This window comes from Zootoca vivipara, chromosome 6, assembly GCF_965207765.1.
Source record: "Zootoca vivipara chromosome 6, rZooViv2.hap1.1, whole genome shotgun sequence".
In the NCBI taxonomy this organism is placed as follows: Eukaryota; Metazoa; Chordata; class Lepidosauria; order Squamata; family Lacertidae; genus Zootoca; species Zootoca vivipara.
The window spans coordinates 72755984-72771650 of record NC_142589.1 but is presented as its reverse complement, the minus strand read 5'-3'; the positions used below and the strand labels follow the sequence as shown (position 1 = coordinate 72771650).

General features: G+C 46.4%; 2 protein-coding genes across 10 annotated transcripts in view; one reads left to right on the top strand and one right to left on the bottom strand.

Annotated features, from left to right (window-relative positions):
* The window catches only part of PHLDB3 (pleckstrin homology like domain family B member 3), a 36052-nt gene extending 28120 nt beyond the window's left edge, over window positions 1-7932 (top strand). For all 9 annotated transcript variants that reach the window (XM_088671227.1, XM_088671225.1, XM_088671223.1 and 6 more), the window contains 4 exons: window positions 384-440; window positions 2884-3103; window positions 5467-5552; window positions 6794-7932. In XM_088671227.1, the coding sequence (XP_088527353.1) occupies window positions 384-440; window positions 2884-3103; window positions 5467-5552; window positions 6794-6928 (498 nt within the window). In that variant the 3' untranslated portion in view covers window positions 6929-7932. The remainder of the gene's footprint in view (window positions 1-383; window positions 441-2883; window positions 3104-5466; window positions 5553-6793) is intronic.
* A 2829-nt stretch (window positions 7933-10761) lies between these two features.
* LOC118087845 (chemerin-like receptor 1) lies at window positions 10762-15402 on the bottom strand. Its single transcript, XM_035120874.3, has 2 exons — window positions 14965-15402; window positions 10762-12197 (listed from the first exon to the last, which is right to left on the bottom strand). The coding sequence occupies exons 1-2, from the start codon at window positions 15020-15022 to the stop codon at window positions 11146-11148; spliced, it is 1110 nt and encodes a 369-aa protein (XP_034976765.2). The 5' UTR covers window positions 15023-15402; the 3' UTR covers window positions 10762-11145.
* Between the last annotated feature and the right edge of the window lie 265 nt (window positions 15403-15667).

Sequence of the window (15667 nt, the reverse complement as noted above, 5' to 3'; positions counted from 1 at the left end):
TCTTGAGACGGAACACCACAACATCTTGTTAGTAGTGAGGTCTAGCCGGTGGGCAGGCAGTGGGGGAAAGCGAACAGAATGCCACCCAGCCCCCCCCTTTTGCTATAAATCAGAATAACCTCAGTTGCCTGCCATGTGCCTCCGAGGACAAGGAAGTTGAAGGTTTCACTATGTCAGCTCTCTGCTCGCCTGGTCTTCACAGAGAGAGAGCGTGAGGGGAGGAGTTTGGGGATCCGTTTGGTTTTTATCTTTTGCGGTTTGGGGTTGTGTGCATGTGCCCGTGTGATGTTTGTCTTTTTGGGGGTATGTCTGTGGCTGCTGGCGCTTCGCTGCCTACCACCCGCTCTCGCCGGCAGACTCCGCTCAACCCTCTTTCCTTGCAGGAGGCCAAGAAAGTAGCCGGGGAGGTGAGACGCATGGAGGTGCTCCCGTCCACCAAGGTAGGAGAACTTCTGCAAAATCAAAACAAGCTTTTACAATCCCTTTCGTCTTTGGATTCCCAGCGGGAAGGTGGCTTGAGCTCAAACGGGCTTTGCCAGGGCTAAGCCTGGAGCCTGTTGCAAATTTGCTTCTGGTATGCACCTTGTAAACTGGGAAGGACTTTGAGCATGCACAGGGCATAGCTATCCTACACATCAGGGGGATGGGGAAATGATTCAGCTTTTTGATCAGAGGAGGTAGCCTCTGTGAACATGTGAGCAAAGCCGTGCTTCTTGCTAAGAGCAGCCCTGCAGCTGGGTCAAGCCAAAGGCTGATCTGCTCTTTGGCATTCTGTTTCCTTCAGTGCCCAAGCAGGCGCTTACAGGAAACTCACAAGGAGGACAGGAGTGTAAATAACACTTTCATTTTTGCTGTCCTGCAGCTGGTATTCAGAGCCATGCTGGAGTTAGCAAATAGAGATCATGGGATCGTAGCCATTGATAGCCTTAGCTTACATCAGGGGTTCCCAAACTGTGGTCCGTGGACCATGAGTGGCCCACAAGCATCCTTCAAGTGGTCCGCGGTTTGCCCTCATTAAATGCTCACATTGATTTTTCACTATTGCTTCTTTCATTTCTTAAATTGTATTTCATGGCATTGTAATTTGAATTCTGTGGAAGCAATGTTTCTGTGGCAGCAATGTTTCTGTGGCAGACACTTTATTTTAAAAAAATCTCTTAATCGGCTTTTTATTTAAGTAGCTCCTGTCCAGAGGTTTAGATGAGAGTCTGTTTCCAAGTCCTGCTTGAAGATGCCAGAAGCGGAGATATTTTAACTAAGGATGTTTTAATGCCCCAGTGGAACTATGACTGTGTATTTTAATTATTTATTGATTTTATAGTATAATAATAATAATAATAATAATAATTGTTGCCCCAGCCACCTCTGGGTGGCTTCCAACATATATAAAAACATAAGAAAACTATAAAATGCTTCCCTAAACGAGGTTGTCTCCAGATGTCGTCTAATGGTTATATAGTTAAATATGACTTAGAAGCCATTTTGGCATGTAAGCGGTATGTAAATTAATAAATAATAACAATAACAATAGTAATTATATTGCTCCCTTTGTTTCTTTTATTGTATTACAATTTGAATTCTATTATAGAGAGAGAAACAAAAATACTTCTTCATGCAGCACACAGTTCACCTGTGGAACTCTCTTCCACAGGAGGCAATGATGGCCACCAACTTAGATGGCTTTAAAAGAGAATTATACAAATTCTTGAAGGAGAAAGCTATCAATGGCTGCTAGCCATGATGGCTGTGCTCTGCCTTCCTGGTTGGAGGCAGTAATGCTTCTGAACAGCAGCTGCTAGAGGGGAGAGTGCTCTTTTCCTTCGGTCCAGCTTCCGGGTCTATCACAGGCATCTGGTTGGCTGCTGTGAGAACAGGATGCTGGACTAGATGGGCCTGATCCGGCAGCCAAGCTCTTCTTATGCTCGTTCATTGTTAAGTATGTACAGTGGTGCCTCGTCTTACGAATTTAATCCGTTCCAAAGGCACCTTCGTAAGTCGAAAAATTCGTAAGTCGAAAAGCGCCATTGGAAATGCGATTTCCCATAGGAATGCATTGGAAACGGAAAAATTCGTAACCCTATCTAAAAATTCATAAGTCAAAAGAATCCCTATCTAAAACCACCGCAGTTTTTTCCCGGATGTCGAGACATTCGTAAGCGCGTGGCCATTACCCCCATTTGTAAGTCGAAAAATTCGGTTGTTGAGTCGTTTGTAAGTCGAGGTACCACTGTATCTGTGCTTTGAAAGGTGCTGTCAATCAAGGTAGGCAACGCTAGGTCAGGTGGGCTAACTCGAAAAGAAAGCTGGTGAATATATCTGTAATGTTTCACTTAACGCCAGAATTTCATACCCGAAGTAACATCCCCATTCTGCACCAGAAATGCCGTTTGCATATAGGAAGTGGGGAGAGATGTGTTATACAAGGCAGTCAAGCTTCAAATGCAAATTCTGCTCAGCTCCCACCCACTAGCTTGAGAACATGAGGCTTCATTATAAGACTGCAAGACCAAATCCAATACTTACAGTAAGATGGCGTGCTAGATTTGAAGATAACAGTCCTCTCCTGTTCATTTTGTCCCAGTGTCGCTGGTGTCCCTGGGTGTTCTGCCGGTTAACTGTTGGCTTTCATGTAGCATACAAAGCAGCTCTATAGACAGTCAACCTTCACTCGCATGCATTTCAAGCTTCTCTTTGCCTCCATAAGGACTAGAAACTTGCCTTGGCGAAAGTATAAAGCCAAGAACCTTAGGAAACTGAATTCTGTGCCCGGTTTGGCTTCGTGTGCTTGCATGGTGCAGTCGCAGAGTACAGGCTGCTCTGAGTGCACCCCCCCCCAAAAAGCCACTTCCAAATTTAACCTTTGCCATGCTTGCCGTCCTGCAGGATCCTAACCCAGCCGAGATCCAGGAGCAAAAACCAGCCACATTCGACCTGCGCAAACACCTGGAGGCATCGGGGCACAGCGTGGACACCTGCCCCCAGGTGCGGGTGACCAACAAGTCCTGCAAAGGCTACCTGGTCAAGATGGGTGGCAGGATCAAGACCTGGAAGAAGCGCTGGTTCACCTTTGACCGTCAGAAACGTGTCCTAGCCTACTATGCAGGTGAGAAGGAGAGTCCACGGCCGACTGCCATGTAAAAAAATGCAAGAGAAACTCTGCTGGATCACGCCGGAAGCCCACCTAGTTCAGCATCCAGTTCTCACAGTGGCCTGATCCAACAGGCTGGTCCTGTAAGGTTGCTCCCACTTTTTATGGCTTGGGTGGGGTGGGGTGAAAGAAAGGCTTTCTCACCTGGGAGCATAACTCCCAAACATGCATAAAGTGCATGCAAAAATGTCCATAGAGTCAGAATTGTAGACTGGAAGGGGCCGTGAGAGTTCATCTAGTCCGATCCCCTGCAATACAGGAGTCTTTTGCCCAATGTGGGACTTGAGCCCATGACCCTGACATTAAGAGTCTTACGCTGCATTTACGGAACTATCTAACTTGAAATAAATGTTGTCTGGAGAAATGAAAAGCAAAAAACAAAATTGGATGTATTTATTTTATTTGCATGCAGAGATTTAAAAGACTGGCACCTTTTAGAGGTAATTTGGGTTTTTGATTGTAGTAGGGTGAGCCTGCTTATCCCCCGATTAGCCACCTGGGTGGGGGGTGCTCATCTGTTATCGGAACCTGCTGCTCTGGATGGCTCTTGGCTCCCCCAGTTCTGAAAGCTATGTACTGAAAGTTGGAGTACAGTTGTTCTGCCTGCAGAAGGTCCCTGGTTTAACTCCTCCCTTGCATCTCCAGGCAAAGGCGTCTCAGGCAGCAGACATAGGAAAGAGAGCTTCTGCCAGCCAGTGCAGAAAGTTTTAGGCTCAATGGGCAGATGTGACGATGGGTCCCTCTCTCTCTGTTACTATCAATGCGTCACAGGAATTCAGAGGGGAAAACACCCACCCTCTTCTCCTGCCGCCTCAAAAATAAACCCCTTTTACTTATGGGTTTCTCAGTAAGGAGAGCCTTCCAGCTTACGTGGCCTGGTACCTTAAGAAACTCTAGGCTGTCCGATGGAATAACCTCTTGCCTACAGTAAAGGGTCTCCCTCAGTTTGATTCCCCACTGTAAAAGTTTGCCCTTTTCACTCTGGCAACTTCTTGGCGCCTCAGGTTACCCTACTAAGCCTCCTCCGTTTAACTCCAGGACACAAACTGCCACCTCCCTGCCTGAGGTGAGTTTTGCCCTCTCTTGAGCCACCACGGCTGTGAGTCCTGGTACCTCGCTGGAATAATAAAGATGAACCTTTTTGGCAAAACAGAGATGAAGTTTTATTGTCTTAAAAGCATAAGTTTTTCTTTAACGTGTCATGTATTAATCTGCTTTGTTTCAGTTGTACAAAAAAACTCAGTCAAACATTTAACTTCAAGTTTTCCTAAATCTTATCTAAATTCCCAGTCTCCTGACCTCTCCACTTTCTTCATATAACCTCACCACACCACATCACACCACATCACACCCTCCTCCCTCTCCCTAACTGACCAAACCGACACTCCCTCCTTTTTTTTTTGAACCGGGCACAGTCCCGCCCCCATCAGAATTCTATGTCAGTCAGGCTGGAGGTGGATTAACTCTTTGCCAGCCAGGTAGGAATAAACATTTCAAAACTGCGTCAATTTGTCACAGCAGACTTAGAGCCAAACTGCATGTGGTGTTAATCATATGGCCATCCTTTTTTTCTTTCAGAAATTGACTGTGCATGGCCCCAATCTGGATCGGGACCTTGGGGTGGGCTTTATCCTTTTGACTCTGCCACAGCACTGATCCAGATCCTGTGCAATCCACATCCCTGCAATTTGTGTTGCAGGGTGGGGTGGGGTGGCAGAAGCATCCATTTATTGCAACAAAGCACCTTCCTTTGATCCCGAAAGTCTGCTCAGAGCATTAATCTCCCCCCCCCCTAATTCCCATGCCGATTGAAGCTCAAACCGCTGGTATGTGTAGAACATACAAATCAAGTCTGTTTGCATATTTCTTATTTGCGTATGAGAATTTGCATCTAGGTATAAAAAATGAAAATCATCCTCCTCCTCCATGGGGAAAGCAAGTTGCTAACAAAAATGAAATATACTGGAAAGCATAGTCATCTTCCTCTCAGGCTCTTAAATTTCACCAGGCTTCCTCTCTTTAAGCCATAGCCATTCACTTGTTTCACATCCGTAAGGACTAGAAACTCTTTGAAATAAAAAAATAAAAATGAAGAAATTAAAGTTTTGCAGTCTGCAACCCAGTACTATTTCCCCTAAGGAATTGCAGCTGGCACCCAATCCTGGAATGTCTGAGATTCTCTTAGAGAATGCCTCTAGGCTTGTGTTGTGGAGGGGTCAATGTGATGGGCCTGAGAAATTCTTGCCTGTCCTCTGTTTGGTATTTCCCCTGCCGCTCTCAGCTTTCTAATGTGCCCCTCTGCTTCTTTCTCATTGCAGACAAAGAGGAGACCAAGCTGAAGGGCGTCATTTACTTCCAGGCCATTGAAGAGGTGTACTACGACCATCTCCGCAGTGCTTTCAAGGTACCCAAAAGCACAGACCCTCCCCCCTTAAAACTCTCTTCCCAGTGAAATCCCTTGACGCAGAGCAAAGTTAAACTATGGTACTAGCTGCCACGGGAAGCAGTGATAGCCACCAACTCTGGTGGCTTTAAAAGGGGATGAGACAAATTCGTGGAGGAGAGGGCTATCAATGGCTTTACTAGCCATTTGGAGGCAGGAATGCTTCTGGAAACGGCAGGAGGGGAGAGTGTTTTTGTGCTTGGGGAAATAAGTTACATCAGGGGCAGGACTGGGGTGGGGAAGTGAGTGGAGCCGCAGGTGTGACCCTTAACCTTTGCATACCATAGCAGGTGGCATCTCTCCTTCCATGCAAATGGTAGCCAAAAGCATGTCAGGAAGCCACGGAGCAGGGGTCATTGAGGAGTGTAGATCTGGGGGTGAAGGGTTTGTAAACTGGGAAGAGTTGTCCTTTGCCACCCTGGGTTCCTTTAGGCAGGATAATAAACAAATAAACAAATAAACGGACACATTCCAGCTAAGCAGAAACCACCCGAGGACAGTGTGAAGCAGGGCAAATCGGGGTGGGGGTTATCTAGGTAGCATCCTGGGGTGAAATAAGAGAGGCTAGGTGAGCCGCTTTCAGTTCCCTGCCCATTATCTACCTCAGTGTAATCTGGAGTAGGCTAACTTTATCACTATGGGGAAGGATAGCTACAATAAAGATGACTGTGCTACTGAAAATGTTGTTTCTTTTTCAAACAATCCCAATAACAAGTGGACAAAATTGCTTTAAAGAATGGCAGAGAGATTTGGCAAGATTTATACGGCAGGGCAAAAAACCAAGGATAAAGTACAAACTGCTAACAGAAATAAAAGAAAGAGGAGGGTTTGCACTTCCAGACCTCAACTTGTATTATGAGGCAGCATGCCTAGTAAGGCTTAAAGAGTGGATGATATTAAAAAATGCAAATATATTAGATCCATATTTTTTTTCATGGAGTCTGCAGAAATTGGGTTTGTGCAAAGCACCTGCTCTAACAACTGAGATGTGGTTGCTTTGCAAAGCTGCTCTGCTGTAATTGAGCCTAGAGCTACCCCACAAAATGCCAGAGGATAAAATGAAAGTGTGGGGGGGGAGGTGTTGAAAGAGCACCACGTGCCCTGCCGTGAGGTCCTTAGGGGAGGAAGGGTTGGATTTCTAAAAAGTGCATCATGAGAAAGTTTTGTGTTTCCATTGTTCTTTCGACTCTCCTCTCTTCCAGAGCCCCAGCCCCAAGATGACCTTCTGCGTCAAGACTTATGATCGCCTTTTCTGCATGGTGGCACCCAGTCCAGAGGCGATGCGTATCTGGATGGATGCGATAGTCACAGCGGCAGAGGAGAACGTTCGCTACTGATGGGCCTCACTTGCTGTGGACATGTGGCTCCCATGCTTGACTATGGGGCCTGGCACTTCTCTCCAAGGAGGACTCCTCTGCTGTAAAATATAGCTCCTCCCCAGGACAGAGACTGATGGCAAGATGGGAGAGGCCAAACGTTTTCATGTTCGGTCAGAAGGCCTTGCGTCCTGTCTGATCTTTGGAACAACAGGGTGGAATCCCAAGTACCTTGTAACAGGGTAATCAGTCAATAAGAATGGTTGGCTGTGCCTGTTTTGTTCATACAAATTGCCTGAATACTGATGTTTGTTTTTTAATGGACCAGTTCAAAAGAGGTTTCTGAGTATCCCCTCTATCAGAAAAGACTTAGGGCGATGTCTTGGCAGAGGGAAACTCTTCTAGCCAGTTCTATAAATAAAAGTGACTTCCATTCCAAAGGATAAAAACCAGCTTCTCTGGAACTTGTAGCTCCTGGACATCTGCTGAACAAAGCGAATCATCTGGACTTCATGTGGATTTTATGAGTTGGCTGGACGTTCCATGAGTCACAAGTAGACTCCTGCTGGTTTTGTAGAAGTCATGGCTTGCACTAGCCCCAGCCAGCTGAGATTTGATCCTGGTTGTGACCCTTACAGGTACATCTAATTTCCATCATGCTACTTGTTTAGACTTGCTCAACCACGTGGCATTTCCACCCCTCCCCAGTAGTGTTTTTGTCACACTGCGTTCACATGGCTTTGACTGGATTGTGGAAGAGGTTTTTAATATGTGTGTTTGGGGGTGGGGGTAAAACTCTGCTACACCCCCTAAGCGGAAAAGCAAGGCACCTTGCCCACACTGTATAGACCTTCTTATATTTATTGTGTGCTTCGGTCTTTCTTTCTTTTGTTGGAATACCTGGGACACTGCTTAAAGGGGCAACCATGTATAAAACTGTGGGCTATTTATTATGTCAACCTTTAAAGATCTGAATGTCACTCAAGTTTTTCCCTCCTGCAATAAGAAGGTTTCACTCGTGGTAATTAAGCTGTCCAGCCTCCCTCCCTTTGCAAACTTCTCTGTGTCGAATCCTGCTCTTCTCCTGTATCTGCCTGGAAGTACACTAGGCACTAGCTAGAGCCTATTTTGGTACCCACCATGCGGAATATCCAGTTGTTCCCATGACTATGCATCTGTCGCGCACAAGTGACTGCTATCAGGGTTGATGTCATCAGGGCTCGGAATCATGAAGAAGACGAAGAAGAAGAAGGGTTTGGATTTGATATCCCGCTTTATCACTACCCGAAGGAGTTTCAAAGTGGCTAACAATCTCCTTTTCCCTTCCTCCCCCACAACAAACACCCTGTGAGGTGAGTGGGGCTGAAAGACTTCAAAGAAGTGTGACTAGCCCAAGGTCACCCAGCAGCTGCATGTGGAGGAGCGGAGACGCGAACCCGGTTCCCCAGATTACAAGTCTACTGCTCTTAACCACTACACCACACTGGCTCCCAAGAGCCATGAGACACCAGCCCAGGCCCACTCCCCAACAGTGGGGCTGCTAGTTCCCCCCACCCCTTCGACCTTCTTCTGGTGCCTGTTCAGCTGCTTTCTCCAAGCGCAGTGACAAGTCGAAGGAGCAGGAGCAGCTGAGGAAGGAGCGTAGCTCAGTGGCAGAGCATCTACTTTGCATGTACAAGGTCCAAACTCCAGGTAGGAGTGGGAGAAACTCCTATCTAAGTGTTGGAGTGGCAGCAGTACTGAGCTGGATGGACCAACAGCCTCATTCAGTATTTATTTATTTCATAAAAGGAGTACGCCTCTTGAAAAAGAACCTCAAAGCAGTTTATAAGACAGCTTCCCACATTCCTGTGAGTGTCTCTGCCTCCCATGGCTCCTCTCATACCTGTCAATTGCCAGATATCTCAGTGATGCCATTTTCCTGCCCATGTGGATGCTGCTGCAGCTTGTGAAACGCTGATTGCCAGTGTTTGCATGGTCCATGGATGGCATGTCACAAGCCCTGACAAACAGCTGATTGTTGGCCCTTGCACAACCTGCAAACCCCCTTTGGCTCACTCACATCTTTACCTGCCCCCAAACAGCCTCATTTATAGGCAATTTGCTTTTGCTCAACAGACTTTGCCCCTTCTCCTGCCTGCCCTCTCTTCGATCACAACTCTCTTCATCCCCCCAATATGAGCCAGCAAAAGAGCTTCCTTCAACATTCTGAAAGATAGGGAAGGTGAAAAATGTATTTTCCCTGAACTGTTGAAGAATTTTCATCCAGCTCTGAAGAATATTCAGTGAAATGCATGTACCCAGCACATACAATGTCACCACCTACATATAGTGCCGAGAAATGGGGATGGTTTAGTCCTAGGCCGCATTCACACCAAGTTAAAGCACTATGATACCACTTTAAGCAGTTATGAACTCCCCAAAGAATTATAGAAGCTGTAGTTTGTTAAGGTCCCCGAGTCTCTTCTCGCAGAACTTTGATCCCCAGAGTTCCCTGTGAATTGGTCGTTCTGAGAGGGGACTAGGTTCCTCCTAGCAACTCTCAGCACCCTTAACAATTTCCAGCTCCCATAATTCTTTGGGGGAAGCCATGACTGTTTAAGCTGGTATCATCTGGCTTGGTGTGAAGGTGGCCCTGGTCATTTGACTAGTTTTTTCTCTCCAGTAACTTGCTGTGGGACTTGAACCCAGGCCTGTCCAGTGAAGCTGAATGTTGGGAGATTCAGGACAGACTAAAGGAAGCTCCATATATAGCACATAGTTAAAATATGGAATTTTCTGGGTGTGACGGGTACCCAGCCACGAGCTGGGTAGCTTCAGTAGGCGATTAAGATGGTCAAATAGGTTTCTAGACATGGTGGGTGTATTGCAGCCAGGTTATACTGCCTATATATCACTGTGAAACTATGGTGGACTAGGGCTACTGTCCTTGCATCCTTGTTGCAGGCTTTCCTTAATAGGCATCTGAATGGCCACTGTGAGAACAAAATGCTGGCCTAGATGTGACCCACCAGGATTCTCCTTGAGACAGCACCACCTACAACAAAACAGCTCAGAAACAAAGCCTGCATGATTAAGACTGCCTGTCTCCTATTTGGGCTGGGGAAGCTGGATGAATAACTTGTTTTGTGCGATAGGAAACATTGAGCAAAGCTGTCGCTTAATCCTCAGGAGAGGTGTGTCTATTTTGAGCAGCTTCTACAATCCCATGTTTAGGAAGCCTGTTTGATGACTGTATTTAATAAATTTTTGCACCATCACAGGTACATTAAACAAACACACACACACACTCTGTGCTTTAAACCTGCTTAGCAACACGGCACGGAGGAGAAGAGAGGAACAAGGTGCTATTAAAAAATCCAGATGCCAGCAGAAGTTCTAAGAATCCTTCAGGGGTGGAAAGACACTGCCCCATGCAGCTTCAGACCACATGTGCTTCTGTCAACCAGAGCAAGTCTTCTAACTGTTCGATTCTGCAGGGCTGTTGTTGCAGGCATCTATCGCAAAGACACCTTAAGTCTCCAATGCTGACTCACCCAGACCTAGGAAGCCCTAGTTCCCTGGAAAGTCTCACTGCTCAGGGAAGGGGTGGGGGTGGGATTCTGCAATACCATGCAAGCATTCTCCCCAGGTTTTTAAGGGTCTTGGTTTTCCAGCTTTGCTAAGCTGAACTTCGGAAACTTGTCCTCAATCCATTTCCAGAGCCTGGTTCTCAAAAGCAGAGCTTTATTTGTCCCTCGAATGACTCCACATTTGCTTTCAGACCCAATGATAGGGCAAAAGACCACACACACCCACACACACACACGTTATGTTCAGAGAACTGAGACTAAGAATCAGCATTCAGACTAAACTTAGTAGGTATAGGGATTTATTCTAGAGTTCCTTCCTTGCCCTAGGGTGCACTCTCCTTCTTTCCAGAACTGCTCTTGCCCTGTCAGTCTAGTACAAATCCTGGGATGGACTTATCTGTGCTTAGACCGGGTCATTTTGAAAAACCTGACCTGGATAAAGAAATGGATCTGCCACGAACCTCACACCTGCTATACCCAGTTGAAAATGTTCAGAAAACATCGCTGTGTAGCACAAGGTCAAATTTCATTCTACTCCGCAATTTGGGGGCAGAAACAGGCCGTACAAAATTTGATTTGGTAAGGAATGTGATGGATTAATACTGTTTTAGCAAACGATGACACATAGGCCTCACAAGCCTCAAGTCTCCAGAGCCTTGAATTTGCTCACAGCACTCTATCAACCACCGTGGATTGGACCGGCTCAGCGACAGATGAAGTAGCTTCCTTCTGGTATCTGCTAGGCCTTCTGAAGGAGTAGCCGCTCTCTTCGAGCAAAGTTCTCCTGAAAGCCCCAGCCAAGTTGAAACGGCCGAGCTTCCTGCGGAAGTCCAGGCCCAAGAAGAAGTAAAGGATGGGGTTGGCACAGCTGTTGAGGTAGGCCAGAGAGGACATGAGGGGAAGGCCAATGGAAATCCCTTGACCCTTCACTCCCACCAACTTGAGGATGAGGAATATGTGGTACGGTGCCCAGCAGAGAAAGAAGGTGACCACAATAGCCAAGATGACCTTGAAGGGTTTGTTGGAACGAAAGGTGGTCTGCCGCCGCCTCAGCTTCACTGCGATGACCCCGTAGCAGATCACAATGATGGCAAAGGGAGCCAGGAACCCACAGACCAACCTCAGAAAATACAAGGCCCACTTCACTGAAACCTTGTCCCCCAGGGCGAGGGAACACTTGGTGCTACCTTTCTCTGCTACCACTCTTCGGTAAAGATAGAAAGGGAGGCTCGCGGCAGTAGCCACAAACCAGGCCCCAGCAGCAGCCAACCACGCCAAGCGGGGCCCCCGGTGGTTTTTGAACCACACCGGGTAAGACACGGACACTGCTCGGTCCAAGCTGATAGCAGCCAGGAGGAAGACGCTGCAGAACATGTTGAGGTACTTGATGAAGCTGTTTGCTTGGCACACGAAGCTCCCAAAGGGCCACCCCTCGTTGAAGGCGTTCTTCAGCAGCGGCACTATCCGGCTGACCGAGAACAGGAAGTCGGCCAAGGCAAGGTGGAAGAACCAAACACAATTGACAGTGTGTAAGACCTGGGGCGCTGTGATCCAGATCACGGTCCCGTTGCCGAGGGAGCCAAGCAGGAAAACCACACTGTAGAAGAAGATCTGGATTGTGTCCATGATTTTGCTCTCTTCGCTTCTAGCTTTGGAAGGCAGCTGCAAAGAGACACTGGTAGGCCACAGGGCAGTGGCGTTGACATCCATGATGGAACCTTCGAAAAGAGAGAGAAATGGGGAGTCAGCTGTTCCTGAGGCTGGTATGTGAACCTCGAAAGGAGAGGACTTGTGCCCCAGCAACAGCTGCAGGGCCACAGATTAGCCGCCCCTGCTGTAGGTGCCTTGAGAAAGAGACTTTTTAGAATTTTTTTTTAAAAAAATGATGAAAAAAAGAAGAGAGAAGCAGAAAGAAAGAAAAATTTATCCTTGCAAATGAATGCTGAGTGAACTCTTCACAGATTCAAGCCGGATTGGCTTGGAAGTAAGCCTGCCTGTCAAGCTATGAAAGCCAATCAAAATGCAGCCCACACCTCAGATTCATTTCTCCAAATCCCCTCCCCCAAACTTGCCAATTCCTCAACCCGTTTCTGCATTAGGTAGGCACTTTGAGGAGCAGGAACAAATCACGGCAAGAAGGAGGAAGGTCTCCCCTCCCCTGCCCACAGCCCTCTATCATCTGAAGGGCTTCTGCATTTTCCAGGGACTGCATGCAGTCTGATACTCCAAAAAGCAGCAAACCCCAGGGACCAGAAAAGGAAGTTGGATGAGAGACTTTTCTCCCTTCCTCTCACTTGTAGAACCAGGGTGGGAACCAGTCTGGGAAGAAGAGGGTCTGGGGTGGCTGGGGCAGGGCAGAAGAACTTGGAGGTTGGTAACACTTATATTTGAGGCAAGCTCATGAGCCTGTAAGGCTTCTCATCCATGCTGAGAAAGAAGGGTCTTGAGTTTGGAGCTTATGAAATGAGCAGATTACTGAAAGGTTCCTGTGAACCACAAATGCTTTCCCACAAAGGAGGCTGCCCGCTGCAACTCTGCCCGAGTCCCTGTTCTGGATTCGCCTCTTCCCTAGGAGCCTCCAACAGTGTTGCATTCATCCTGCAATTGCAGCACTCTGAAGGCACAGAAGCCCCAGAATTAACCTCCCTTAGAGGAGGGCTGCCTGTTGTGTACCTGCATGAATAACTACTCTAGGCTTTTCTCCTTTCATTCAGGAGATAAACAGGAACTCACACAGGAACACAACAGGTAGGCTTTCCAGACAGAAAGGTGGAGGTGGGGAAGGCGGCTGGAAACAAGTCCGAAGAGGAAAGGTTTAAGGAAGTGGGCATATTTAGCTTTGAGAAGAGAGAATTAAAAAGAGATATGATAGTCACCATCAAGTAGTCAAAAGAGCTATAACTAGGGTTGGAAGGATATTTCCATTTCTATTCTGTTTCTTATTTTTCCAGTCTTAAATACTGTCCAGCAGCAACTTTTTTTTATGTCCCTGTGAAAATTCACCAGCATTTTATCAAAAATTTCTCCCAATAAACACCTTTTTGTGTGCAACATTGACTAATGGACATATTTTTGCAAGCAATATAAACCATTTTTTCACACATATAATTCAGTTTCAGGCACACTATCCAAATTTATGCATTTCTGTACACATTATTTGCTGAAAATCTGCATAGCAAAATTCATATAAGTGCATATCTAGAAGGAGAGCTGCATTTTGTTTTCCGTATTGTTTTGCAATGTGCAAATTTGATACAATTTGCCTATAAATGTGAACTGAATTTACATCCTCACCCAGCAAACTAATCTGCATTTTCATAAACAACATACAAACCCAAACACTACCATCCTTTGAAATTTATCTGAATTTTGCAATGCAGTTTTTCAGGCAAGTAATGTGTACAGAAATGCATACGCTAGGATGTGTGTGTGTGTGTGCGCGCACACACACACACACACAAATGCAGAGATTAGTGAACACCAAATGCCAAAATCCATTATAGTACGCAAAATGACTTTGGGGGAAAAAAAGTGCTGATGGATTTTCACAAGTTTTTTAAATAAAAAAATCACATACTGATGTGGAAACGTGGAGAACTCGTGATAACAGAGGGAAATGACTGGCAGGGAGGGGTCTCAGGAAGAAAAGCTGGAGGGGAAAAAATCTGCCACCTGAAGTGGCTGCCTCACTTTGCCAAATGGTAGAGCCTTATTTTGGAGCACAAGAGTGAAAGGGTATCTTTATTTTCCCAGAAAAAGGGAATGACTCTGTTATTAGAACAGGGGGGAAATATCCATCTGCTTTGATTGACTTAGGCTGCGTACACACCATACATTTAAAGCACTTCCCCAACAGCCCTGGAAGTTGTAGTTCAACCCTGGCAGAGCTACAATTCTCAGCACTCTTCAAACACTACAATTCCCAGGATTCCTTGGTGGGTGGGTGTGCTTTAAATGTATGGTGTTCATTCAGCCTATGCCTCCCCACTGTCTCTGGCACAGATCCTTCCCAGCTCTGCCTTATGAGGTTGTTTTTAATTAGGAATAGCAAGATTGGAACCCGGGACCTTGTTGCTGCCTCCACTCAGCTGTGCTTTCTCTACACAAGAGTATGAACCACATACAGGAAAGTGGGAGGCATACGCTCCACCCTAAGCATGCCACTGAGGCCACACACCTAAATCACATTGGGATGCCAACATGACACACATTGCGATGCAAACCACAACGCAGACAGAGCACAATTTTGGCGGTCACAGACCACAACAGAGGTGCAATCTATGCAGGGAAGAAACAATCTCGCCAGATGGACGATAGAAGCATATTTACTTTGCTTCAAAAGACCAAAGCAACTGGAACAGCCACAGAGGCGAGAAAGGCCATTGTGATGTGTTTTCCCTCACACCAGCTTCCATCTGATTTGAAAACGTAAGCTCTAGAAGGACACCGTCCAAGAAGATGAAGCATCTTGGACCCAACCCTTACCTGTCAGAGGTTGCAGGATTCTGGTCTTGTCTTCTCTTTCGTTGGTTTCCTTGTGCATGAAACTGGAGACCTCTTGGTTGCTACTTGTCTTCCTCGCCTGGCTAAGACCTTGGTGTCTGGACAAGACAAAGATTAGCTCCTGATGAAAAGGGGAACTCGGTGATATGTTTACTTCATTTTGCGTGGAAGAGGGGGGAACACAGAGGCTGGTGTGTGTTCGGGAAGCTCTGCTTGTAGACCGAGATAACAGCAGCCAATTGAGGCACCAGAGAAGGCAGGAAGTCCTCTAATGAAGAGTTCTGTAGAAGCAAGGCGAGGCATCAATAAAAAGAAGAAAAAATCCAATTGCTCTCCTAAAGCTGCAGGGTGCGATGATTCATGGGAGACACAGATTTCACCCGATGCTTGACTTGAAGAGGAATTCTTTCTCTCAGGAGTGAGCTGTTCCTTTTGTAGTAGAGAGCGGGTTTGCAGAGTCGACAGTGGGCAGGGCTGGATGTGCAATCTGTGCAAAAGTTCAGCCAAGTTCTGCTACAAGAAACAGCTGAATTCTGCAACTGGAATATGAGCACATTTGCCTGATTTATTCCATGTTTTTTTTTTCTTCTGCAACAAGGAAAAGCTGGATTCTGCAACTTGAATGAAAGCACATTTGCCTGATTTATTCTGTAATTGGTTTATTTTTATTTATTTATTTTGCAAA

Coding starts and splice junctions, on each gene's coding strand:
- LOC118087845 (XM_035120874.3), bottom strand. CDS start 15,022: ATGCACAAGGAAACCAACGAAAGAGAAGACAAGACCAGAATCCTGCAA. Junction 12,198..14,964: donor AATCCTGCAACCTCTGACAG/GTAAGGGTTGGG, acceptor CTCTTTTCGAAG/GTTCCATCATGGATGTCAAC.